Source organism: Balaenoptera musculus, chromosome 1 (genome assembly GCF_009873245.2).
Source record: "Balaenoptera musculus isolate JJ_BM4_2016_0621 chromosome 1, mBalMus1.pri.v3, whole genome shotgun sequence".
Lineage (NCBI taxonomy): Eukaryota > Metazoa > Chordata > Mammalia > Artiodactyla > Balaenopteridae > Balaenoptera > Balaenoptera musculus.
This window is the reverse complement of record NC_045785.1, coordinates 42,818,005-42,843,473: the sequence shown is the minus strand read 5'-3', so window position 1 is coordinate 42,843,473 and position 25,469 is coordinate 42,818,005. Positions and strand designations below refer to the sequence as shown.

Genomic DNA, 25,469 nt, shown 5'->3' with positions numbered 1-25,469 from the left:
AAAAGGGTTTTAATACATAAGCTGTATAGGAATTTGGGCTTTAGTTTTGAGAGCCTGCTCGTTACAACAAAAGTAGAAGGGAGAGTGAGGTTTTATATAGTCAGATTTTAGTATTTGTCCCCTTCAGGCAACTAAGTCCTGGAACTAAGCCTTTGCTTATGTCTCAGGGACCTCTAATTAAGAGTATGTTTCTGCTTCAGAATAGGAGCCCAAAGAAAGAGAGGAGATTGGGCCCTCTTAAGTCAACCGGCAATTATTTACCAAAAGTGCCAACACCATGCTTTTAAAAGAGTGGAAATTGTAGTAGTTAGTAGCCCGATCACTGCCCTTAAGGTGCCTACAGTCTTATTGAAGAAATATGAGTTTAATAAATTAAAATGTCTGATGTCATTGTAAACTACGTTAAATACCACTTGTGTCAAAGTTCTTCTTGCTTTTTACTTATTTCCAGACTCACCTTGCGAAACTGATAGGTCAGTTTTTATCAGTTTTAAAGATGGGAAACTGAGGTACCTAAATGGAATAATTTGTTTAGAGTCATGGCAGAAATGAGCCTGGAAATTAGAACTCTTTTTAAAAAAACTTCTTTATTGATAAAGTGTTAAAAGATATATAAATTGAACATTTAAAGTATACAATTAAATTGTTTGAGTACATTCACAGAGTTGTATAATCCTCACTAAAATCTAATTTTGGAACATTTTTTATCACCCCATAGAGCAACTCCATACCCATTATAAGTCACTTCCCATTCCCCTATCCCCCAGCTCTAGGCAACCACTAATCTACTTTCTGTCTCTGTAGATGTGCATACTTATGGAACTACATTAATACATGTTTATGTCTGGCTTCTTTCATTTAGCCTACAACTCATGTTGTAGTGTGTTTCAATATTTCATTTCTTTTTATCGATGAATATTATTACATTGGATGGATATACCACGTTTTACTTATTCATTGGTTGATGGACATTTGGGTTGTTTCCACTATTTTGGCTCTTTTGAATAATGCTATTTTGAACATTTATATACAAGTTTTTGTGTGGATATATGTTTACATTTCTCCGGGGTATATATCAGATCATAGTACTCTATTTAATCATTTGAGGAACTGCCAAACTGATTTCCAAAGTGTCTGTACCATTATACATTCCCACCAGTATTGTATGTGGGTTGCAGTTTCTCCATGTCTTTGCCAACACTTGTCACTGTCTATCCTTTTGATTATAGCCATCGTAGTGAGTGTGAAATGGTATCTTATTTGGGTTTGATTTGTATTTCCTTAATGACTAACATTGTTGAACATCTTTCTTTGTGGTTATTGGCCATCCATAGATCTTCTTTGGAGAAACATTTATTCAGATCATTTGCCCTTTTTTAAATTGGGTTGTTTGTCTTTTTATTGTTGATTTGTAAGAGTTCTTTACATATTCTGAATATAAATCCCTTATCAAGCATATGCTTTGCAACTATTTTCTTGTGTTCAGTGTTGTCTTAATTTTGATGAAGTCTAACTTACCTATTTAAAAATTTTTTTTCACTCGTGCTTTTGATTTCATATCTAAGGTCCAAAGTCATGAAGGTTTACTTTTTCTGCTAAGAGCTTTATAGTTTTAGCTGTTATATTTAGGTATTTGATCCATTTTGAGTTAATTTTGTATATGGTGTGAGATAGGGGTCCAACCTTATTCTTTTGCATATGGATATTCAGTGTCCCAGCACCATTTGTTGAAAAGACAATTCTCTAACCCAGTTGAGTTGTCTTGGAACTCTTGTCAAAAATCAAATGACAATAAATGTGTAAGGGTTTATTTCTAGACTCTTCAATTCTATAAGCATTTTTTTTTTTTTTTTTTTACCTCAGTGAAACTTAGTGTCTTTGTTTCTAAAGTGTTGATGGTAATACCTATCTAGTAATCCATTGAAAAGTAGAGATTTTATTAGTAAAATTCTTGCTGTCATGCCTGTCTTTTCCCCTCCATCTGTAATCTGACCTTGTGGTCAAGAGGTAAGTATAGTTGGCTCTGATTCAGATTTGCCTCTTTTATGAGGTGTACTGATGTTCTGCCCTTACTTATTACTTTTTAAAAATATTTCCTAAGGGTGGATGGCATTCATTGTTTTATCTACTTTGAGGTAGAGTTAATGAAACAGACTTTGCTTTAAGAAACTTTGCTTTTGTTTTAAAGTTACCCTTTAAGTAATGGTGCCACAACAGTGAATATTGTGATTTTGATTTCTGCTTATTTATTTTATCACAGATGATCCTTTCAAGGATGATCCTTTTGGGAAAATTGGTTAGTATATTATTGAGGTCCTTCTTAGCTTTAATTTGATTCTACTTAATTATAAGCTTATGTTATATTTAGGAATGAGATCTCACAGTTGGGTAGTTATAGGAAATGGACTTCCTTTTTATTCAGTTTTAAAATTGACCCAAGCCCTCACTAAGATGTTGTATGTGCCTGGCATTTTCAGAGAAAAAGTGGTAGATACTTGTGAATTTGCTTAATAAACTGTTAGCTGTACTTTATAAAAAAAGATATTAGTGCTTGTACTTTGATGCTTTTAATAGTATTTACACTGATTTCTCCTTATTAGCCAAGGATTAGATAAACAAAATGATCTACATTACTACAGGGTTTAGAACTTTTGTTTTCCTAAGATTAAAGCCTATTTGAATGAATGGGGGAAGAGTAAAGATCTTAAAGAATTACTAAGTGTTAAGCTTTTTAAGATATTCTTTCTCTGGGATTTTTGCATTAGAATAAAGCAAATCTTGTGTACCATTTAGTTATGCTTCCCAAACCTGTTCCAAACTATTGGCTGTTACCCTTGAGCTCAGAGGGAGAAATACATTTAGAAGTTTTTGTTGTTTCTTTAGTTATGATAGCATAGAATAAGGGTCTCAAAATGGGATCACTTGATATTATATGCTAATTAAAAAATAAGTTTATTAGGTGAAAGACTCTGTCTTTTATCAAAGCCACAAAGGAAACTGTGATTCTGTCCCCACCCCCAAAATTAAAATCGCCAGTTTAGAGGAATTATTTAATCCTAGCATGTAGGCAACATTTGTGTAGTAAGTGTTGGAATTACTGATTTGCTTTGAATGAATGATGAACAAGTAGGAAAGAATGTTAATTAAAGCTATTTAACTAGATGCAACTGCCTATACTTTTTTCTGACCAAATAAGTAGTCAAAATATAAAGTACCTAACTTAGATTCTACACGAGTTCAAAATGCCTTTTAATTAAGTCAGTTGTCCTGCCTTTGGTGACAGGAAATTTAGAGTAATAATTTTGTAATCTCTCATATTTGTGTTGTATTTTCTTAGATCCATTTGGAGGTGATCCTTTCAAAGGTTCAGATCCATTTGCATCCGACTGTTTCTTCAAGCAATCTTCTACTGATCCTTTTGCCACTTCAAGTACTGACCCTTTCAGTGCAGCCAGCAATAGCAGTAATACGTCGGTAAGTAGGAGGGTTAAAAAATGTTAAATGGATAACAGATGTTCTGAAAGAGTTTCTTTTTTTCTTTTTTAAGAGCAGACAGTTTATTGAGCAGAAAACTAGTGAAATAACACGACCATTAATCATTGCTAGATAGTAAATTCCTTGAGGGTAGGAACTATATCTTATAAAACATTTAGCACACATGCCCTGCCTGTACTGTGGTTAAGTGGTCAATAAATATATGTTAACTTCGGTTTAATGGTCAGAGAAGAAGTAGGGAAAGAGACAAATGTAGAAAAAAAATGATAAAAACAATTTACCTATAAAGTCATACACTATTTGAGTCATCTTTCAAATCCGAAGGATATAAATAATTCAGTACTCTAGACAAGAAAATTACTTGCCAAACTGCCACTAACTCCTGGGAATGAGAATCAGACACCTTCCTGGTAAATCCTATTCCTTCCACATGGCAATATCAGGCATATACGTTACAAGTGAAGAACTAATTGGCCAAGTATATTTTATCTTTAAGAGAATGGGTATACAGTGGATCTTTTGGATTCTGTCTGCAAATGAGTTTCTTGAAATACACAGTGATGAAAGAATCCTCTTGTAGATTACTTCTGATGGACCATATAAAAATTTCAGTCTCATCGAACCCATCTCATTTTTGGTTCAGACTGGTACTTCACACCTTGATCACCCATTGGAATTGACTAGAATAACTCATGTCATCCAAATATCAAGTCCACCCTTCAAAGGATCAAATTTTATCCCATTGGAGATATTAAAAATAAATGATTAAAAATCCATAAGCCAGTGTTCAGTAAAGCTTTTTAAAAATGTTTGGTATGCATTATTGAAATGATGAAATCAATTTAAAAGGAACAGCATTGATTTTTTTAAAAAAAAATCATTTCTGTTATTTTATAGACATATCTGGAGTGTTATTCTTGTAAAGAAGTATAAATTCCCACTAAATGTCAGACTCTCTTGATAACATATACATAGAACAACGATTACTATTTAATAACCATGAACTATGATCCCGGTACTTCTGTGTGCTTCACAGTCATAATTTCTAATCTTCACATCAATCTTGCAAAGTAGGTGTTGGTGTCCCTATTTTAATAATAAGGACACCGGGACTCAGAAAAATTAACTAAGTTCAGACAACTAAGTGCTTTATCATCTGGAGGCTTTGAAAACAAAATCTTTATGTTATGGATATTTAAACACATGCAAAATAGAGTAACATAATGAAATATTTTAACTTCCATGTATCTATCACCCAATTTCAATAATTATGAATGGTTTTGGAGGGCTTTTTAATTGCTTTTTTTCGTTTTTGTTTGGTTTGTTTTAAAGTTTTTATTTGAAGACTTATTTTTTGAGGCAGGGTATTTCACATCTGTAAGTAAACCAGACCTAGAAAGGAACAGTTGATTGACAGGCATGTGAAGCAAAAATGTTGTCTTTTAATACTCTTAGATTAAGAAAACTTCCTTAAAAGAGTAATTGATTCTTTTAAAGATAATAGACTTTGGTGTTCTTGAATTACTTCCTTATTGTATTCTAATACAGTATTCAGTACTGTATTCAGCTACTTGGCCAGCAACTGGTTTTTTCCACTGATGTAAAAGTAAGCAAATGCCTCTGTAACTAAATATTTGTGGTTTCCACAGGCTACTGGATACTCTGTTTTCCTACAACACTTAGTTTGCAGTGTGGGCCCATTTGCCAAATTTTTTTCAAATTGGCTGCAACCTGAATTCTTTTCCTCTCACCTTATTTTAGCCTCTTATTATCCACTCTTATTGTTTAAAGAGCAAGAAAGCCAAAGCAGCTCTTCCTCATTTAAAAATAAACAAGTTTCTTTTGTTCCTCTTCCCTGGTGAAACTTTTCTACCATTCATTCTACTTCCTTTTTCCCTTTTCTCCCCAGATTTTGAAAGCAAAAATGCCCTTGCTGACAGCTCTTAATTTCTCCATTCAAAACTAAACTAAACACCAAATTTAGTGTTTGGTGGCAATATAACAATAGTTACTTTTATCTAATCTCTTCTATGCTCCAGGCATGGTGCTAAATTCTTTTCATGTGTTACCTCATTTAAGCATCACAGTAATCCTATGAGGCTCATGTTTCATCCTCATTTTAAAGATAAAGATCAATAAATGAGAGGTTAAGTGTAAGTTAGTAAGTGATACAACTAAATTCAGACCGTGGTCTACCTGACCAAAATCTAAGGTCTTCACCACTATAGTCTAAAATTTAAACTCATTTCTTCGTAGCTACAAACCCCTGTTTTTTGTCATCTTCCTTCTTTTCAAACGGGCCTTTGTTAATGCCTCCAGACATGAATCTCTCCCCACAAATCTTTCCTATTCCTTCAAGGATGGTCTCTGTTCTCAGAGGGACATAATTTTAAAAACCAAACCAAAAAAACAAGTGCCATTTCCTACTATTCTAGCTAGTGTATGGTAGCTACTGTGTACGTGCTAAGTCATACTGTGAAATGAGAGAGTGGATGGCTGATGCAGAAGAGAGAATTTCAGTGATAAATTAGGTGACTTTGTAGGAGGATTTTGGAACATTAATTCTATAAAATTATACCATCTGTATTTTAGTCATGAAAATTACTTTTGTGTACTAAATTGCCTAATTATCAAACTGAACATAACATAAAGAGTTTTGTGGCCACTTATTCCCTCATGGGCTGCACAGGCCATCCTGTTCCCCTTGCTGTCCCAGTGGCCTTTTAGGTTGGTTGCACAGTGTATGATAAAGGAATAGAAATAAAACCTGACGCACAGGTAAGCATACTTTTTCTATTTCTCTCTGTGATGGTACATAAAATCTGCAAGCTATTGTTAAAAATCAGGGCTGTTAGTTTTTCCTTCTCTCAAAGTTTAGAGAAGAAGCAGTAATAGTTGGTGACTTTAGTTATCGTGTCTGTGACTGTCTCTCACACTGGCATTTTAACTATTAGGAACCATGGAGAGTTACTTTGCTATACAGACCAACTTGATATTTTTCCCCCTTGATTGCTATTTATTCATTCAGCAGATAGAGTATAAGGTAGTGTGTTCATTTTATAAAAATGTAAGTTAAGGTAAGCATCAGTTAAAATAAGTACTATCATTTTCAGTTCTGAAAACATCACTAGCATTTACTTCTTTCTGCTAGTAGTTTTGTTTTAATGGGTCCTCTTTTATAAAAAGAGAATATACTCTAAGTCCCAGTTAGCATTGCTTCTCTCTTTTCAAATACATGTTTTACTAGAGCTCTCCAATATCCTTTGACATTTAATTGTTAATGCCCAATTTCTTGATGATTAGAAATGGATCCTGTAATACAGATGACATTGCTAGTCATGAGTCAGAGTAGGAGATAAATATTCCAAAACTCTTTTCATGCCCCTTTTATCTAACTGTATGCCAAGGCTTTTGGCTGGCCTCTTAAAAAGAGCCTGATGCCAGAAAGTTAGTTCGGTTATCTTCTTAAATATACATTTTGTTTGACTATGATTTAAAAACAAAGTAAAGTAGGAAGACAGTTCAATAGTTAGAATCTCTGGCTTCTGGTGAAGTCCTCACTCTTTGTAGCCTCTCACCCTTGCCATTTGATCCAGATTTTTACATGGCTTATTATTGAAAGCAGCTGAATTTTTTTAGCAGAAAGCACTCTCCCTCGCTCAAATTCTCTTTCTCTGCCTCCCCGTCTCTTTCTCTCTCACACATTAACATTAGAGGAAGCTGAGTAAAGGGCATATGAGAAGTCTCTGTATTATTAGGGATGGGATTGTGATTGGAGCGGGGCACATGAAGACTTTTGAGATGTTAGCAGTTTCCTGGGAGGTGATTGCATAGGTGTTCACTTGATACTTATTTATTAAACTGTACATAATGTTCCATACGTTTTTCTGAATGTATGTTATGTTTCACAGTAAAAGATTAGAAAATGATATGTATCATTTCAGTTTAATACGTTTACAAATCAGTAGGGGTAAGCATTTGCTCCTAATTGATTTAGAGTTTGTAAAGAATATTTTCTTTGATGTGGCAGTGAGGTCTCAGCTCTGAAATGTCACCTCTCTGAGTCATGACTTGTGTAATTTGTTCAGGTGGAAACATTAGAGCACAATGATCCTTTTGCTCCTGGTGGGACGGCTGTGGTTGCAGCCAGCGATTTGGGTAAGGAGATAATTTATCAGTCTCTTTCAACAGTAAACACCACCCTCTCTTTAAGCATCTTTCTTTTCGTGTCCAAATATATTCATCCTGTTTACTTATTTATGGCGTTAAAATGATTGCATAGCTATATCCTGTTGCATTCTACCAATAATAAGAATGGTGTTTTTGTATCACTTTCTACTTATCATTCATTATCTCATTTATTGTTCTTATTAAACAGCTTAATATGTACTCTAGCCAGTGTCAGTAAAACCAATAAAAACCCTTTTTGCTTTATAAAAGGCAGCGTTGCTTGGCAGTTTCAAACTCAGCATTAATTCTTATGGATCTTGACCTATATTTAAAAATTAGTGGCTTCCCATTGGTACTGATATTAGCTTTACAAATAGTACATAGGTCCTGTTAATAAGACAGAGAAGAACTAAATGTTATTCTGGTACCCGGTTTTCATGCTTTATTTATGGAATCTAATTTTCCATTTATCCTTTTTTTTCTTTTTTTTTTTAACTTGTATATTTATTTATTTATTTATTAACATCTTTATTGGACTATAATTGCTTTACAATAGTGTGTTAGTTTCTGCTGTATAACAAAGTGAAGCAGCTATACATATACATATATCCCCATAACTCCTCCCTCTTGTGTCTCCCTCCCATCCTCCCTATCCCACCCCTCTAGGTGGCCGCAAAGCACTGAGCTGATCTCCCTGTGCTATGTGGCTGCTTCCCACTAGCTATCTATTTTACATTTGGTAGTGTATATATGTCAGTTCTACTTCTCTCACTTTGTCCCAGCTTACCCTTCCCCCTCCCCGTATCCTCAAGTCCATTCTCTACATCTGTATCTTTATTCCTGTCCTCCCCCTGTGTTTTTCAGGACCTTTTTTTTTTTCTAGATTCCATATATATGTGTTAGCGTATGGTATTTGTCTTTCTCTTTCTGACTTACTTTACTCTGTATGACAGACTCTAGGTCCATCCACCTCACTACAAATAACTCATTTTCATTTCTTTTCATGGCTGCGTAATATTCCATTGTATATATGTGCCACACCTTCTTTATCCATTCATCTGTCCATGGACACTTAGGTTGCTTCCATGTCCTGGCTATTGTAAACAGGGCTGCAATGAATATTGTGGTACATGACTGTTTTTGAATTATGGTTTTCTCAGGGTATACGCCCAGTAGTGAGATTGCTGGGTTGTATGGTAGTTCTATTTTTAGTTTTTTAAGGAACCTCCATACTGTTCTCCATAGTGGCTGTATCAATTTACATTCCCACCAACAGTGCAAGACAGTGCCCTTTTCTTCACACCCTCTCCAGCATTTATTGTTTGTAGATTTTTTGATGATGGCCATTCTGACTGGTGTGAGGTGATACCTCATTGCAATTTTGATTTGCATTTCTCTAATGATTACTGATGTTGAGCATCCTTTCATGTGTTTGCTGGCGATCTGTATATCTTCTTTGGAGAAATGTCTATTTAGGTCTTCTGCCCATTTTTGGATTGGGTTGTTTGTTCTTTTGATATTGAGCTGCATGAGCTGCTTGTATATTTTGAAGATTAATCCTTTGTCCGTTGATTCGTTTGCAAACATTTTCTCCCATTCTGAGGGTTGTTTTTTCATCTTGTTTATGGTTTCCTTTGCTGTACAAAAGCTTTTAAGTTTCATTAGGTCCCATTTGTTTATATTTCTTTTTATTTCCATTTCTCTAGGAGGTGGGTCAAAAAAGATCTTGCTGTGATTTATGTCAAAGAGTATTCTTCCTATGTTTTCCTTTAAGAGTTTTATAGTGTCTGGCCTTACATTTAGGTTGTTAATCCATTTTGAGTTTATTTTTGTGTATGGTGTTAGGGAGTGTTCTAATTTCATTCTTATACATGTAGCTGTCCAGTTTTCCCAGCACCACTTACCAAAGAGGCTGTCTTTTCTCCATTGTATATTCTTGCCTCCTTTATCAAAAATAAGGTGACCATATGTGCATGGGTTTATCTCTGGGCTTTCTATCCTGTTCCATTGATCTATATTTCTGTTTTTGTGCCAGTACCATACTGTCTTGATTACTGTAGCTTTATAGTATAGTCTGAAGTCTGGGAGCCTGATTCCTCCAGCTCTGTTTTTCTTTCTCAAGATTGCTTTGGTTATTCGGGGTCTTTTGTTTTTCCATACAAATTGTGAAATTTTTTGTTCTAGTTCTGTGAAAAATGCCATTGGTAGTTTGATAGGGATTGCACTGAATCTCTAGATTGCTTTGGGTAATATAGTTATTTTCACAATGTTCATTCTTCCAATCCAAGAACATGGTATTATCTCTCCATCTGTTTGTATCATCTTTAATTTCTTTCATCAGTGTCTTATAGTTTTCTGCATACAGGTCTTTTGTCTCCTTAGGTAGGTTTATTCCTAGGTATTTTATTCTTTTGTTGCAGTGGTAAATGGGAGTGTTTCCTTAGTTTCTCTTTCAGATTTTTTATCATTAGTGTACAGGAATGCAAGAGATTTCTGTGCGTTAATTTTGTATCCTGTTACTTTACCGCATTCAGTGATTAGCTCTAGTAGTTTTCTCGTAACTTCTTTAGGATTCTCTATGTATAGTATCATGTCATCTGCAAACAGTGACAGCTTTACTTCTTCTTTTCTGATTTGGATTCCTTTTATTTCTTTTTCTTCTCTGATTGCCGTGGCTAAAACTCCCAAAACTATGTTGCATAATAGTGGTGAGAGTGGACAACCTTGTCTTGTTCCTGATCTTAGAGGAAATGGTTTCAGTTTTTCACCATTGAGAATGATGTTGTCTGTGGGTTTCTCATATATGGCCTTTACTATGTTGAGGTAAGTTCCCTCTATGCCTACTTTCTGGAGGATTTTTATCATAAATGGGTGTTGAATTTTGTCAAAAGCTTTTTCTGCATGTATTTAGATGATCATATGGTATTTCTCCTTCAGTTTGTTAATATGGTTTATCACATTGATTGACTTGCATATACTGAACAATCCTTGCATTCCTGTGATAAACCCCACTTGATCATGTTGTATGATCTTTTTAATGTGTTGCTGGATTCTGTTTGCTAGTATTTTGTTGAGGATTTTTGCATCTATGTTCATCAGTGATGTTTCTTTCTTTGTGACATCTTTGTCTGGTTTTAGTATCACGGTGATGGTGGCCTCATAGAATGAGTTTGGGAGTGTTCCTCCTTCTTCTATATTTTGGAAGAGTTTGAGAAGGATAGGTGTTACCTCTTCTCTAAATGTTTGATAGAATTCGCCTGTGAAGCCATCTGGTCCTGGGCTTTTGTTTGTTGGAAGATTTTTAATCACAGTCTCAATTTCAGTGCTTGTGATTGGTCTGTTTATATTTTCTGTTTCTTCCTGGTTCAGTCTCGGAAGGTTGTGCATTTCTAAGAATTTGTCCATTTCTTCCAGGTTGTCCATTTTATTGGCATAGAGTTGCTTGTAGTGATCTCTCATGATCCTTTGTATTTCTGCAGTGTCCGTTGTTATTCCTCCTTTTTCATTTCTAATTCTATTGATTTGAGTCTTCTCCCTTTTATTCTTGATGAGTCTGGCTAATGGTTTATCAATTTCATTTATCTTCTCAAAGAACCCGCTTTTAGTTTTATTGATCTTTGCTATTGTTTCCTTCATTTCTTTTTCATTTATTTCTGATCTGATCTTTATGATTTCTTTCCTTCTGATAACTTAGGGGTTTTTGTGTTCTTCTTTCTCTAATTGCTTTAGGTGTAAGGTTAGGTTGTTTATTTGAGATGTTTCTTGTTTCCTGAGGTAGGATTGTACTGCTATAAACCTCCCTCTTAGAAATGCTTTTGCTTCATCCGTAGGTTTTGGGTCGTCGTGTTTTCATTGTCATTTGTTTGTCGGTACTACTTTTTGTTTTCCTCTTTGATTTCTTCAGTGATCTCTTGGTTATGTAGTAATGTATTGTTTAGCCTCCATGTGTTTGTATTTTTTACAGATTTTTTTCCTGTAATTGATATCTACTCTCATAGCGTTGTGGTCAGAAAAGATACTTGATACGATTTCAATTTTCTTAAATTTACCAAGGCTTGATTTGTGACCCAAGATATGATCTATCCTGGAGTATGTTCCATCAGCACTTGAGAAGAAAGTGTATTCTGTTGTTTTTGGATGGAATGTCCTATAAATATCAATTAAGTCCATCTTGTTTAATGTATCATTTAAAGCTTGTGTTTCCTTATTTATTTTCATATTGGATGATCTGTCCATTGGTGAAAGTGGAGTGTTAAAAGTCCCCTACTATGATTGTGTTACTGTCGATTTCCCCTTTTATGGCTGTTAGCATTTGCCTTATGTATTGTGGTGCTCCTATGTTGGGTGCATAGATATTTACAATTGTTATATCTTCTTCTTGGATTGATCCCTTGGTCATTATGTAGTGTCCTTCTTTGTCTCTTTTAGTAGTCTTTATTTGAAGTCTATTTTGTCTGATATGAGAATTGCTACTCCAGCTTTCTTGTGATTTCCATTTGCTTGGAATATCTTTTTCCATCCCCTCACTTTCAGTCTGTATGTGTCCCTAGGTCTGAAGTGGGTCTCTTGTAGACAGCATATATACGGGTCTTGTTTTTGTATCCATTCAGCCAGTCTGTGTCCCTTTGTTGGACCATTTAATCCATTTACATTTAAGGTAATTATCAATATGTATGTTCCTATTACCATTTTCTTAATTGTTTTGGGTTTGTTATTGTAGGTGTTTTCCTTCTCTTGTGTTTCCTGCCTAGAGAAGTTCCTTTAGCATTTGTTGTAAAGCTGGTTTGGTGGTTCTGAATTCTCTTAGCTTTTGCTTGTCTGTAAAGGTTTTAATTTCTCTGTCGAATCTGAATGAGATCCTTGCTGGATAGAGTAATCTTGGTGGTAGCTTTTTCCCTTTCATCACTTTAAATATGTCCTGCCACTCCCTTCTGGCTTGCAGAGTTTCTGCTGAAAGATCAGCTGTTAACCTTATGGGGATTCCCTTGTATATTATTTGTTGTTTTTCCCTTGCTGCTTTTAATATTTTTTCTTTGTATTTAATTTTTGATAGTTTGATTAATATGTGTCTTGGCATATTTCTCCTGGATTTATCCTGTGTGGGACTCTCTGCACTTCCTGGACTCTTGACTATTGCCTTTCCCATATTAGGGAAGTTTTCAACTATAATGTCTTCCAATATTTTCTCAGTCCCTTTCTTTTTCTCTTCTTCTTCTGGGACCCCTATAATTCGAATGTTGGTGCATTTAATGTTGTCCCAGAAGTCTCTGAGACTGTCCTCAATTCTTTTCATTCTTTTTTCTTTATTCGGCTCTACGGTAGTTACTTCCACTATTTTATCTTCCAGGTCACTTCTCCGTTCTTCTGCCTCAGTTATTCTGCTATTGATTCCTTCTAGAGAATTTTTAATTTCTTTTATTGTGTTGTTCATCATTGTTTGTTTGCTGTTTAGTTCTTCTAGGTCCTTATTAAACGTTTCTTGTATTTTCTCCATTCTGTGTCCAACATTTTGGATCCTCTTTACTATCATTACTCTGAATTCTTTTTCAGGTAGACTGCCTATTTGCTCTTCATTTGTTTGGTCTGGTGGGTTTTTACCTTGCTCCTTCATCTGCTGTGTGTTTCTCTGTCTTCTCATTTTGCTTAACTTACTGTGTTTGGGGTCTCCTTTTCATAGGCTACAGATTCGTAGTTCCCATTGTTTTCGGTGTCTGCCTCAGTGGCTAAGGTTGTTTCGGTGGGTTGTGTTGGCTTCCTGGTGGGGGCGACTGGTGCCTGTATTCTGGTGGATGAGGCTGGATCTTGTCTTTCTGGTGGGCAGAACTGCATCCAGTGATGTGTTTTGGGGTGTCTGTGAACTTATTAGGCAGCCTCTCTGTTAGTGGGTGGGGTTGCGTTCCTGTCTTGCTAGTTGTCTGGCATGTGGTGTCCAGCACTGTAGCTTGCTGGTTGTTGAGTGGAGTCGGGTCTTAGCGTTGAGATGTAGATTTCTGGGAGAGCTTTTGCCGTTTGATATTACGTGGAGCCAGGAGGTCTCTGGTGGACCAGTGTCTTGAGCTCGGCTCTCCCACCTCAGAGGTACAGGTCTGACACCCAGCTGGATCACCAAGATCCTGTCAGCTACATGGCTCAGAAGAAAATGGAGGAAAAAAAGAACAAAAAAAAGAAAAATGAAGTTATTAAAATTAAAAAATTATTAATAATAAAAAAATTAAAAAGTAATTTAAAAAAAGAAGGAAGAGAGCAACCAAACCAAAAAACAAATCCACCAATGATAACCAGCGCTAAAAACTATACTAAAAAACAAACAAACAGAAATCAGACAGAACCCTAGGACAAATCGTAAAAGCAAATCTATACAAACAAAATCACACAAAGAAGCATACACATACACACAAAAAGAGAAAAAGGAAAAATATATATATATCTATATATATAAAAAAAATAAAGGAAGAGAGCAACCAAATCAATAAACAAATCTACCAATGATAATAAACTCTAAATACTAAACTAAGATAAATATAAAGCCAAAAACCAATTAGATGCAGAAAGCAAACCCCAAGTCTACAGTTGCTCCCAAAGTCCACTGCCTCAATTTTGGGATGATTCGTTGTCTATTCAGGTATTCCAGAGATGCAGGGTACATCAAGTTGACTGTGGAGATTTAATCTGCTGCTCCTGAGGCTGCTGGGAGAAATTTCCCTTTCTCTCTTTGTTCGCACAGCTCCTGGGGTTCAGCTTTGGATTTAGCCCTGCCTCTGCATGTAGGTCACCTGAGGGCGTCTGTTCTTTGCTCAAACAGGACAGGGTTAAAGTAGCAGCTGATTAGGGGGCTCTGTCTCACTCAGACCGGGGGGAGGGAGGGGTACGGAATGCAGGGCGAGCCTGCGGAGGCAGAGGCCGGAGTGACATTGCAACAGCCTGAGGCACGCTGTGCGTTCTCCCGGGGAAGTTGTCCCTGGATCATGGGACCCTGGCAGTGGCGGGCTGCACAGGCTCCCAGGAGGGGAGGTGTGGATAGTGACCTGGGCTTGCACACAGGCTTCTTGGTGGCTACAGCAGCAGCCTTAGCATCTCATGTCCGTCTCTGGGGTCCGTGCTGATAGCCGCAGCTCGCGCCCATCTCTGGAGTTCGTTTAGGTGGTGCTCTGAATCCCCTCTCCTCGCGCACCCCACAACAATGGTCTCTTGCCTCTTAGGCAGGTCCAGACTTTTTCTTGGACTCCCTCCCGACTAGCTGTTGCCCACTAGCCCACTTCAGGCGTGTTCACGCAGCCAACCCCAGTCCTCTCCCTGGGATCTGACCCCCAAAGTCCGAGCCTCAGCTCCCAGCCCCCACCCACCCCAGCGGGTGAGCAGACAAGCCTCTCAGGCTGGTGAATGCTGGTCGGCACTGATCCTCTGTGTGGGAATCTCTCCACTTTGCCCTCCGCACCCGTGTTGCTGCGCTCTCCTCCGTGGCTCCGAAGCTTCCCCCTCCGCCACCCGCAGTCTCTGCCCACAAAGGGGCTTCCTAGTGTGTGGAAACTTTTCCTCCTTCACAGCTCCTTCCCAGAGGTGCAGGTCCTGTCCCTATTCTTTTGTCTGTGTTTTTTCTTCTTTCTTTTGCCCTACCCAGGTATGTGGGGAGTTTCTTGCCTTTTGGGAAGTCTGAAGTCTTCTGCCAGCGTTCAGTAGGTGCTCTGTAGGAGTTGTTCCACATGTAGATGTATTTCTGATGTATTCGTGGGGAGGAAGGTGATCTCTACGCCATCTTGAAGGTCTCCTATCCATTTATCCTTTTAATAACCTTTTAAATAATATTCCCATTTTAAAAATCAGGAAACTGAAGACCAGAACATTAAGTAACTTGATCAAGATTTACAGTTTACTAGATTTGAACCAGTTAAAGCCAAGATTCAAACCTAAATCTGAAAGAGTCTAAAAGCTTTTTCAACTAAGTGTTTATTTCTCACTATTCATTTGGAAATAAAACAGACCAGCTGTTGGGTAGGAGAGCAGGGAATTAGGGGGAAATAGACTCAAACATGTAAATACTTCAAAAATAATGACTTATTTTTCCAGATGAAAATAGAGTGAGTTATTCAGTACAGAAATTTGTTGATTGTGACAAATTGAGGATTATGAGTGTAAAGAAAGATAAGTAGAAATTCCTTCACAATTTGGATTTCTTGTGCAAATTGTAACAAGATGAGATTTAACAGTGTGAATTATTTGTTTTCAGCTTGAAAATTAACTTCCAACAGGAGCAGCTATAAGAAGGAATGTAAAAAAGCAGATATGTAGAAAATAAGATTTAATGTAATGCTGGGTTTTGATTTAAACCAAAATTTAGAATGACAGCAAATAAGATTTCTAAAAGGCTGATTGTAATAAAAGTAGTTAAATTATATCTTTTTAAAATACGTGTGCTCTTTTAGATTCTCATTATTGAAATGATGAATTAATATATTGCTAGGGATGTTATATGATTAGAAAGGGTAAGCTAAGAGAATAAAATGAGAGGTTAATACATTTTAATTAACTCTTGATTGCCCACAGGAAGGAATGGTAAGTGCCATGAGAATTCATTAAAGCTGCAAAAATTTAAAGGAAAGGGAGATTGCCTCCATTTAGGGCAAATCATGAATGTTTTCAGAGCAGAAGGTGGCCTTTGTGGTTTGCCGTGAAAGAATGGGCTACATAAGTAGATATGGAGAATAGTAAAGAAAACAAAGAGAGTAACATGAGCAAGGAATGGAGGTGGGACATATAGGGAATGTTCAAAGAAAAACAGACATTATGATAAAGCTTATTTATAGAGAGAGGAATAGGTTAAGGCTGAAATGGTAGATTGCCATCTCACTGTAGGTTTCTATTGCCTTTGTTGGTCTCATCTTTCAGTTCCAGTTCCTAGCTCGTTTCCTGTAAAGTGGTAGAGGAAAGGACTATAATAGCCTGGAAGGGGGCTAAGGTTTGTTGTTTATCATCATAGTAATAGATACCATTTATTGAGCACTTACTTAGTTCCGGCACTCCATGTGCTAACCATTTTCCTGTATTTGGTCTCGTTTAATTCTCACAGCAACTACCTGAGAAAACTGGTATTATGTTTATTGTACAGACAAGGAAAATCAAGAAATGGAGAGATGAAGCCAGTTCACAAGGTTAAAGAAGTAGTAACAGATTGACTCACATTCAGATGTTGTCTCTGGTTTTCCACCAGCCTCTTTTGTCATTCCTTCTGTCTCCTTTGCTGATTCTTCCTCTTTTCCCCAACTTCTTTATGTTGTGTTGCTCCAGGTGTCAGGCTGTGGACTTCTTTTCTTCTCTGTCTCTACTCCTTGGGGATCTCATCTGGTTTCATGGTTTTACATACTCTCTATATGCTGATTTTTAACTCTAGCCACATTTTCCCCCTGAACTCTAGACTCATATATCCAACTACCTATCCATATCTCCACTCAAATAGCTCATAGATATATCTAACACAACATGTCTAACACCAGACACCGAATCTTCCTCCCCAAACCTGCTTCTCTTGAACCTTTCCCCATCTTAATTAATGGTAATTTCATCTTTAACACTGCTAAGACCTAAAAACTTAGAATCATCCTTGGTTCTTTTTTTCCTCTTACTCTGTCTCTAATGTATCAGGAAGTCTTCTTGACTTCCTATCAGGTTCTACCTTCAAATTATGTACGATAAAAACCTTACAATGGCCTAAACGTTTCTAATAATATCTCATCATTATTCCCTTTACTCGCTCTGCTCCAGCCACACTGACCTTCTTACCATTGCTCAAAAAACAGGCTCGTGAACCTTAGGCCCTTTGCTCTTAGCTGTTCCCTATTCCTAGGATGATTTTTCTTCATATAACCACATGATGATCTCCATAACCTCTAACGAATCTTTGCCAAAATGTCACCTTCTCATCTAGCCCAGCACTCCCACTGTATTGTTCCCTACTCTTTCTTATTTTATTTTGGCTTATTACTTTCCAGCATACTATATAAATTACTTTGTTTTTCTCTTATCTGTCTCCTCCTCCTCCTCCACTAGATTTTTTTTTTAATTGTATTTATTTATTTTTATATTTATGGCTGTGTTGGGTCTTCGTTTCTGTGCGAGGGCTTTCTCCAGTTGCGGCAAGTGGGGGCCACTCTTCATCGTGGTGCGTGGGCCTCTCACTATCGCGGCCTCTCTTGTTGCGGAGCACAAGCTCCAGACGTGCAGGCTCAGTAGCTGTGGCTCACGGGCCTAGTTGCTCCGCGGCATGTGGGATCTTCCCAGACCAGGGCTCGAACCTGTGTCCCCTGCATTGGCAGGCAGATTCTCAACCACTGCGCCACCAGGGAAGCCCCATCCCACTAGATTTTGAGGTCCACAGGACCTTAACTTTTTCTTCACTGATGTATCCCAAGAACTTTAAACCATACCTGGGTACATAGTATTACTTAATGAATGGGTGAACCAATTACCGTCCTCACAGAGTGTGTGAAAGGAGCTCAGTGGATGAGAATCTTTGTAGGGGGAGGGACACATTGTTTATTTTTTCTGATAAGTGGGTTTTTTAACATTGTGGTAAAATATACATGACATAAAATTTACCATTTTAACCATTTTTAAGTATACAATTAGTGGTATTAAGTACCTTCACATTGTTGTGCAACCATTACATTCATCTATCTCCAGAACTTTTTTCATCTTCTAAAACTGAAACTCTGTACCAGTTAAACAAGAACTCCCCATTTCCCCTTCCCACCAGGCCCTGGCAACCACCATTTACTTACTGTGTTTATGAATTTGACTACTCTAGGTACCTCACATAAGTGGAATCATATAGTATTTGTCTTTTTGTGTATTGGGCTTATTTCACTTGGCATAATTTCCTCAAGTTTCATCCATGTTGTAGCATGTACCAGAATTTCCTTCATTTTTAAGACTGAATAATATTCTATTGTATGAATATACCACGTTTTGTTTGTCTATTCATCCATCAATAGACACTTGGGTTGCTTCCACATTTTGACTATTGTGAATAATGCTCCCATTCATGAGTGTACAAATACCTATTCAAGTCCCTGGTTTTAGTTCTTTTGGGTATATACCAAGAATTGCTAGATCATATGGTAATTCTATTTTTAATTTTTTGAGAAGCCACTGTACTGTTTTCCATGCCTTACTATTTTACATTCCCATCAATAGTGCACAAGGGTTCCAAGTTCTTTACATCCTTGCCAACACTAACTACTTTCTGGTTTTTTGATAATAGCTGTTTTAATGGGTGTGAAGTGGCAGCTCATTAATTTGATTTGCATTTCCCTAATGATTAGTGATTTTGATCTTTTTGTGTGCATATTGGCCATTTGTATATCTTTGAAGAAATGTCTGTTCAGGTACTTGGCACATTTTTAAAAATCAGTTGTTTGCTTTTTTGTTGTTGCATTGTAGGAGTTCTTTATATACTCTGGGTATTAACCCCTTAGGAGACATATGATTTGCAAATGTTTTCTCCCATATTGTAGGTTGCCTTTTCATTCTGTTGATACTGTCTGTTGGTGCACAAAACTTTTTAATTTTGATGTAGTCCAGTTTATCTACTTTTTCTTTTGTTGCCTATGCTTTTAGTGTCCTATCCAAGAAAAGTATTGCTAAATCCAATGTTGTGAAGCTTTCACTTAAGTTTTCTTCTAAGAGTTTTTAGTTTTAGATCTTACATTTAGGTCTTTGATCCATTTTGAGTTAGTTTTACTTCATTCTTTTTCATGTGGATATCCAGTGTTCCCAACACCACTTGTCCTTTCCTCACTGAGTGGTCTTGACATATCTGTAGAAAATCATTTGACTATACATACATGGGTTTATTTTTGGGCTCTCTGTTCTGTTCCATTGACCTAAATGTCTTAAGGCTAGTACTGTTTTGATTATGATAGCTTTGTAATAAGTTTTGAAATCAGAAAGTTTGAGACCTGTAACTTTGTTATTCTTCTTCAAGAATGTGTTTGCTATTCAGGGTCCCCTGAGATTCCATATGAATTTGAGGATGAATTTTCTATTTCTGCAAACAAATGTCATAGGAATTTTCACAGTGATTACATTGAATCTATGGATTGCTTTGGATGGTATTAATGTCTTAACAATACGAAGTCTTCCAATCCATGAATGTGGGCCATTTTTCCATTTATCTGTATCTACATTCTTTCAGAATGTTTTATAGTTGTCAGTATACAAGTCCTCCTTGGGTAATTCCTAAGTATTTTATTCTTTTTGATGCTATTGTAAATGACATTGTTTTCTTAATTTCCTTTACAGATTATTCAGATTATCAGTATATGGAAATGCTACTGATTTTTTGTGCATTGATTTTGTATCCTGCTACCTTGCTCAAGTTATTTATTCTAAACAGGTTTTTTGTTTGTTTGTAGAATCTTTAGGGTTTTCTGTATGTAAGAGCATGTCTTCTGCAAACAGAGATAATTTTACTTCTTCCTTTCCAGTTTGGATGCCTTTTTTTTCCCCCTTGCCTAATTGCTCTGGCTAGGATTTCTATGTTGAATAGAAGTGGTGAAGGTGAGCATCCTTGTCTTGTTAAAAATTTTAGAGAAAAAGCTTTCAATCTCTCACCATTGGTATGATGTTCAGTGTTGGCTTTTCATATATGGTCTTTATTATGTTGAAGTAGTTTTCTTCTTTTCCTAGTTTGCTCAGTGTTTTATCATGAAAGGATTTTGAATTTTGTCAAATGCTTTTTCTGCATCAATTGAGATGATCACGTGGGGTTTCTTTTCCTTCATTCTGTTAATGTGGTGTATTACATTAGTTGATTTTCCTATGTTGAACCATCTTTACATACAAAATGAGAGCCTGTATCTTCCTCACCGATGATCTGGCTGACATCGTGATTTGAATGAGGATCTTAGAACTAAAACTGTTTAGAATTGAATGGGCTTCGTGTTAGTGGCGTCTGGGGCTGAGTTATACAGACTTTCCACAGACTCAGAAATATCAGAGGTCTGAATGTTCTTTCCCTTTCTGTTTTTTTTTTCAAAGCTATATACAAGGTCATCCAAACTTTGTTTTTGCATTTTTCTCATTTAATCTTTAAAATGGTTATGTGAGACAGGTGCTATTCTTTCTCACTTTAATAATGAGGAAAATGAGACTCTGACCAAGCAGTTTGCCGAAGATCACAATAACTGTAGCAATGCTCAGTTTCTAATCCATGTCTTATTTCAGAGCTCATGCTGTTAATCACTTTGTTACCATGCCTCTGCCTTATATCTTCTCATCCAGTTCTGACAATACGAAAATTGGCGTAGGGTGATGCCACAGATTTTTTTCTCTCTCAAACTTACATTACTGCCTTTGTTAGAGCAGAAGGAACCTTAGACATGCTATGGACCAGAGTTTTCACATTATTTTCCACGAAACCAGCTTCCAGAGAGGTCTTCAGGGAATTGGCAGAATCTAGTTTCATTATTTTTTGAGTGTCTTTGAATTTTTAAAAACTGCAAGTTAATTAGGTATATGCATTCATATCTGTTACAAACCAGATTTTAACATATTGGAATGTACTGGTGCTTTAAAGAACTATCAAGTTAAGTGGTTTTTGTGCAAACCTCTGACTAAACATTTATTTAAACCACCCTGAGATTACAAGACTGTTGTTCAAAACTGTATGTTATAGCTACTTTCTTGGATGAATTATGTTTTTCAAATAGAGCAACCAAAACCAAGTACAGAAATAAGTTTGATCCCTTTTTTTTTTTTTTTTTTTCAAGAGATAAATAGACTGACACCAAGCATTGTACATGGATGACCACAACAAAAGCAACAATGATTGCAATTACCAAACATGAAACACACTCATACTATGTCATAATATTGACTAAAATTGATCCCTGACTTTAAACATTTGTGTTAATCAAAATTGCTTCATTGTCGCTGTGATAAATAAATGTTATAAATTTGAACTTTAAAATGAATTAAGAGGGCTTCCCTGGTGGCACAGTTGTTACGAATCCACCTGCCAATGCAGGGGACATGGGTTCGAGCCCTGGTCCGGGAAGATCCCACATGCCGTTGAGCATCTAACCCCGTGCGCCACAACTACTGAGCCTGCGCTCTAGAGCCCACGAGCCACAACTACTGAAGCCCAAGTGCCTAGAGCCCGTGCTCTGCAACAAGAGAAGACACCGCAATGAGAAGCCCGCGCACCACAAGGAAGAACAGCCCCCGCTTGCTGGAACTAGACAAAGCCCGCATGCAGCAATAAAGACCCAACGCAGCCAAAAATAAGTAAATAAAATAAATAAATTTTAAAAAAATGAATTTAGAGTTAACTCTTAAAATCCATCTTACTTGTCTTATATGTTGGAATTCCATTTAAGGTTTGAGAACTATTACCTAGTCTGATTTCTTGATATACGGAAGGGAAGCTGAGCCCCAGGACCACATACCAATTTACTTCTGAATCCGTGTTGATTGATTTTTCCACTATATTATCCTGTCTCTTTACTTATTTACTATGTAAATGAAAAAATTAAGGTATCTTTGGAACCCAGAATTTGATGAAGGATACTGAGAGCATGGGGGAAACAAATGAAAAATGTTAGGTAAATAGATGAAAGAATTTTAGTAAGAAACTTATAAAATGTCTATAAAAGGACTCTTTGGGGTTGAGGGAGAAAAATTCAGACTTCAACCTTATTGGGCTCTTATTCCAACAACAACAAAAAATAATTAGGAAAAAAGTCGGTTTTTTGAAGCAAACACAGGCAGTGACTTTGGAGATTATCAAGCTTTTTGGTCTCAGGACCCCTTTTAAAATAAATGAATACCCTCAAAGAGCTTTTGCTTATATGGGTCTTATTTATCAGTCTTTACTATATTAGAAGTTAAAACTGAGAAATTAAAATTTTTTAATTCATTAAAAAACAAAAACAATAAGCCCATTACATTATATTTTTCAAGAAAAATAACTCCAAACCAAAAAAAACTGTGAGAAGAATAGCATTGTTTATACATTTTGGCAAAGCTCTTTGAATGCCTGGCTTAACGGAAGACAGCTGAATCCTTATATCTACTTCTGCATTCAGTGTGCTGCACTATGTGTTTTGCTTGAAGCATGTGAAATGAAGAAGATCTACCTCACACAGATACGTAGCTGGAAAAGAGACGAGTATTTTAGTAACCTTTTCAGATAATTGTGGATATTCTTCTTTGATACTGTACCAAAATTCAACAAATTTTAAGTTCAGAGTTAGTTACAATATGGAATATGAAACTGTTACCAATGAACTTTTCATACTCTGTTATGTTAAACTCCATTAGTCTTTCTTCCACATTGAATGAACTTTTTATCCATATATGATTTTGTAACATGCATTGGTCATTTGGAATTGGTTCACTGAGTTATGCATGTCTTCCAAATGTTGACACATTTCATTATAAATAGTTTTTTAAGTCATCTTTATTGATATCACCATCCATCTCATGAGCGTCTTTTAAGTATTGGTATAATGTTAAGCTTACGAGGCAGATAAAACTTTCCAAGATTCCGGTTTTTACTTGAAAGCTTGAATTTTCATCATCTGCAACAAATACAGTTGTTTTCCTTAAAGTGACAGATTCACTTTATTTAGGAAGAAGTGTTGCCCAATACCTAAATCTGAATAGCCATTGTTATCTGTCACTTCTTGCAAGTAAAAATGGTGTTCCATGAAAAAAGCAGCTGGTTCACCTTGTTTCTCAGACCATCATGTAAGTGCTTTTCCTCCAGATAACTGATTATACTTTGGTACTCAGCAGAAGTGCCTTGTGTGTATTTCTCCTTTTGTCTTCCATAGTTTTTAAAAGAACCTAAGGGTCACAATTTATTTTAAATTAATAGTTTTTATTGATTCATCAAGGACAGACGTTCATAAGTGCAACTGGCCTTTTTTTCCCCTTGTGAGTTTGTGATAGTGAACAGTACAGTTGCTACCAACCAGTACAGTTTGGTGCTACTGCCTTGATTCCCGCTAAAGCACCCACCACTTTTTTTTTTAACCCACCACTGGTTTTGCAACATTGTTGCAGATAATACAGTGAGAAAGATAAATAACATCTTCATATTCTGAAAATAGTTTTGACCTTACAGACCTCCCTTAAGGGGTCTTGGGGGACTTTTGGAGCGCGTGGACCACACTTTGAGAACTGCTGATCTAGCATGTTCTAAAACATTTTCCTGTTGCCCTATATTGCACTGGTCTCTGTTCCCTCAGGCCAGTTTGCTCCCAGGAGGTATCTGGGACAGATGTCTCCTTTTATTCAGAACAAGAGCAAGAGAATAATCTCAATGTTCTGGAGAAAAAACTGAAGAGCGAGGCTATCTTTTTAGTCCCGTATTTAGGCTGGTCCTTCTGCTCTTCTCTAAATACACACTTCCTGTGGTGGTGGTGTCCGGTTCTGTGCCTTCAACTACAGCCTGTTTCCTGATGACTCCTAGATTTTGTCCTCTATGCCTGAACTCTCTCCTGAACTTCCAGTAGTTTCAAGTTGCCTGCTGGATATTTCTCCTTAGGTGTCAAGCTCAACAATGCTTAAAGTTAATAGTCATCTTTTCCAATTAGTCTCTCCTTCAAAGTATAGTATAAACAATAACAAAGTTTTCCAATTAGTCTCTCCTTCAAAGTATAGTATAAACAATAACAAAGAGCCAAGCTTTACCTCCTTCTACATTGTACTTTATGTACTAATGACACTATTATTGGCCCTCAGCCAATCGTCCTAGACTTTTTCTCTATTGTTCCTCATCTCCAATAAATTGCCAAGTCTTGTTCTTTTACCCGCAATTGGACCCTGATTGTCTGTTCCTCATTATACTCAGCTTTGTTTGGGTCCTCATCATGTTTTACCTGGACTATGATATCAGGTCGCCTCCAGTCTCTTTACCTGCTGATCTTGCATGACTGCCAGAATTGTCTTTGTTAACATTTGATCATATTACTAACCACAAATCTAAGTCACTAGCCCTGTGCTCCAAATATATGTGTGTGGGTATGTATATAATTTTTTATTATTTATATTTATATATTATATGCTATTTATATTGTAAACATTTATATATCATATATTATTTATATTTTTAAATATATTGTCTGTTATATTTGTATTATTTATATGTGTATATATATATATATTTGATGGTCTTTTACTTAATGTGTCAGAGATATATGTCTGAAAGTAAAGTTGTCCACCTTATGAAATGTAAAACAATACTAAACATCTGGATATCCCATCTCTGCTAATAGCGCTACCGTCTACTCAGTTGCCCAGGCAGAGACCTGCGAGTCATCCCAGAACTTTTGAGACGTAGCAAAGGCTTAGAGATTGACTGCTGAAAAAACGAATAAATGATGTGTCTCAAATCTGCTACATTGTCATAAGATTTTGAATTCAATGGAAACATAAACAGTTGTGAGAGGAGTTGTCATCAATAGGACATGGATGCTTGAGTCCAGCTGCCTGAACTTACTCAGATAACATTGCTAGTTCCTTAGGTTTTCTAAGTCTCAGTTTGCTAAACTATAAAGTGAGGTTAATAATTACACCTCAGGCTTTGTTGGGTAGAGTAAATGAGATAATGTATGTTAAAGTATTTATTGTGGTTCCTGTCTTAGTAAATGGTAGTTGTTGTTATTGTTGCTACTGCTTTTTAGTTTAATGGTTTCCAAATGCAGACTAGTTACTTGTAATATACTCTTCATTAGTTCCAAATGACGTAGAGACAAGGGAGAGGGAGAGAGTGAGTGTGTGTGTGTGTGTGTGTGTGTGTTTGT

The 25,469-nt window shown here is 36.5% G+C and overlaps 1 protein-coding gene across 3 annotated transcripts in view; it reads left to right on the top strand.

Moving 5' to 3' along the window:
* Positions 1-25,469, top strand: part of EPS15 (epidermal growth factor receptor pathway substrate 15) — a 171,970-nt gene that overhangs the window by 126,746 nt on the left and 19,755 nt on the right. For all 3 annotated transcript variants that reach the window (XM_036862610.1, XM_036862600.1, XM_036862620.1), the window contains exons 19-21: positions 2,261-2,296; positions 3,338-3,474; positions 7,584-7,653. In XM_036862610.1, coding sequence (XP_036718505.1) covers positions 2,261-2,296; positions 3,338-3,474; positions 7,584-7,653 — 243 coding nt within the window. The remainder of the gene's footprint in view (positions 1-2,260; positions 2,297-3,337; positions 3,475-7,583; positions 7,654-25,469) is intronic.